This window comes from Egretta garzetta, unplaced genomic scaffold, assembly GCF_000687185.1.
Source record: "Egretta garzetta isolate BGI_Z169 unplaced genomic scaffold, ASM68718v1 scaffold1006, whole genome shotgun sequence".
Taxonomy (NCBI): Eukaryota; Metazoa; Chordata; class Aves; order Pelecaniformes; family Ardeidae; genus Egretta; species Egretta garzetta.
This window is the reverse complement of record NW_009259872.1, coordinates 1,991-3,199: the sequence shown is the minus strand read 5'-3', so window position 1 is coordinate 3,199 and position 1,209 is coordinate 1,991. Positions and strand designations below refer to the sequence as shown.

Genomic DNA, 1,209 nt, shown 5'->3' with positions numbered 1-1,209 from the left:
TGCCTGGCTGGGGGGGGAGGGAGGAGCCTCTCCCCTCGCTCGGAGCTCATCTGCGGCGACTTCTCTGTCTCGCTGGCTCTTTGGATGTGCAGCCACCCGTGCCGGAGCCTTCCTCCTGAATAAAGAGATCACCCACGCTCTCCTCCGGGATGCTGTGCTGTTGGGAGGGGGATGCTCCTGGCCCCGCGTTTGCGCCTCCAAAAACCACAGTGGCCAACGCGGGTTCTTGTGGGAAGGTTTAATTAAGGCGGCCCCCTCCCCAGCTGCTCGTTACACCCTATGTTTCAGGAAGAATTTGCCCCAGTAGCGTCCCTTCAGCTGCAGGGCGTAGGGGCTGGGGTATTTGCGCATCCCCACCCTGTTGTTTCCTGGCCACCTGCGTGGGGAAGGGCTTCACCTCCTCAAACTCGCAGCGCCCGCCTACCTCCACCACCAGGCGCCCGCTCTTCACCGCAGTCACGTAGTGGTCGATGGGGCCCTTGCCGCCCCCCTAGGAGGAAGGGCTTCACCTCCTCAAACTCGCAGCGCCCGCCTACCTCCACCACCAGGCGCCCGCTCTTCACCGCAGTCACGTAGTGGTCGATGGGGCCCTTGCCGCCCCCCATGCGGTGTCCCAGGCTCTTCCGCGTCACCGGCTTGGAGGGGGCCGGCACGCGCCAGATGGCAAACATGGTCTTGGGGTCCATGCTGCGGCCGATGGTCAGGCGGATCATCTCGAAGTGGCCCCAGTGGAGGTACCCGCCCCCCAAGGCCTGGGGGGGGAAAGGACAGGGCACCTCAGGGACCGAGCACTAGTGCGCGAGGGGGACAGGGGTTCCCCTGTCCTGCCCTGCACTAGCAGCCATGTGTCCGTCCCCCCCCCCACCTCACGTGCAATTTTGGCACAGGAATGGCCTCACCAAGTCACCAAGGACGTCTCAGAGCTGCTTCTCCGATTTAAGCTCAGTGTTACGTTCCTTATCCCCCTGCTGGGGAAACTGAGGCACCTCCTGACAGAGGTAGCTTGCTCAATCCAGCTTTTCTGGAGCCAGTTTGGGACTGGTCCCCTCTGGTTGCTGGCTTGTTTGGAGTTTTCACCACCCACCAGAGAGCTCAGCATCAGATGGGGCTCTCCAGCCTCCTCCACCCTCCCCACCTCCTGCCCAAATCCAGCCGCCAGCCCCTCCAGGCTTCCCCCTCGCCAAGCCCGCGGCTCCGTCCCCCTCACCA

The 1,209-nt window shown here is 63.9% G+C and overlaps 1 protein-coding gene across 2 annotated transcripts in view; it reads right to left on the bottom strand.

The window, feature by feature from the left end:
* The window catches only part of MRPL16 (mitochondrial ribosomal protein L16), a 6,527-nt gene extending 5,377 nt beyond the window's left edge, over positions 1-1,150 (bottom strand). The window contains exon 1 of one of the 2 annotated variants that reach the window (XM_035895648.1): positions 510-1,150. In XM_035895648.1, coding sequence (XP_035751541.1) covers positions 510-713 — 204 coding nt within the window. In that variant the 5' untranslated portion in view covers positions 714-1,150. The remainder of the gene's footprint in view (positions 1-509) is intronic. The other variant, XM_035895647.1, reaches the window with a different exon arrangement.
* Positions 1,151-1,209: the final 59 nt, after the last annotated feature.